The sequence below is a fragment of the Phaethon lepturus genome, unplaced genomic scaffold (assembly GCF_000687285.1).
Source record: "Phaethon lepturus isolate BGI_N335 unplaced genomic scaffold, ASM68728v1 scaffold46467, whole genome shotgun sequence".
In the NCBI taxonomy this organism is placed as follows: domain Eukaryota; kingdom Metazoa; phylum Chordata; class Aves; order Phaethontiformes; family Phaethontidae; genus Phaethon; species Phaethon lepturus.
In genome coordinates this window covers 1-245 of record NW_010553456.1, presented here as the reverse complement: position 1 = coordinate 245, position 245 = coordinate 1, and the positions used below count along the sequence as shown (strand labels likewise).

The following is a 245-nucleotide window of genomic DNA, read 5'->3' as shown; positions in this document are numbered from 1 at the left end:
CTGGAGCCGGCCCCCTGCCGGGCCTCCGGACACCACATCCGAAACAACCACCGCTGTGTCCCCAGTCATCCTGTTGGGACGGTCCCGGCCTCCGGAGACAGCGAAGCCAAAGCCCCGTTGAGGGTCCTAGCAGGGACAGGCAGAGAGGAGTCAGGCAAAGCCGGCCCCACAGACCCCATCCCATGGCCATCCTGGGCCACGCTCACCTTGCTCAGCGTCACCGTGTGCTGCTCCCAGATCACCAT

At 66.1% G+C, this 245-nt stretch overlaps 1 protein-coding gene across 1 annotated transcript in view; it reads right to left on the bottom strand.

Annotated features, from left to right (window-relative positions):
- TJP3 (tight junction protein 3) overlaps positions 1-245 on the bottom strand; it is a 7627-nt gene extending 7382 nt beyond the window's left edge. Inside the window, 2 exon segments of the mRNA XM_010291540.1 lie at positions 2-126; positions 207-245. Of these exon segments, the coding sequence (XP_010289842.1) occupies positions 2-126; positions 207-245 (164 nt within the window).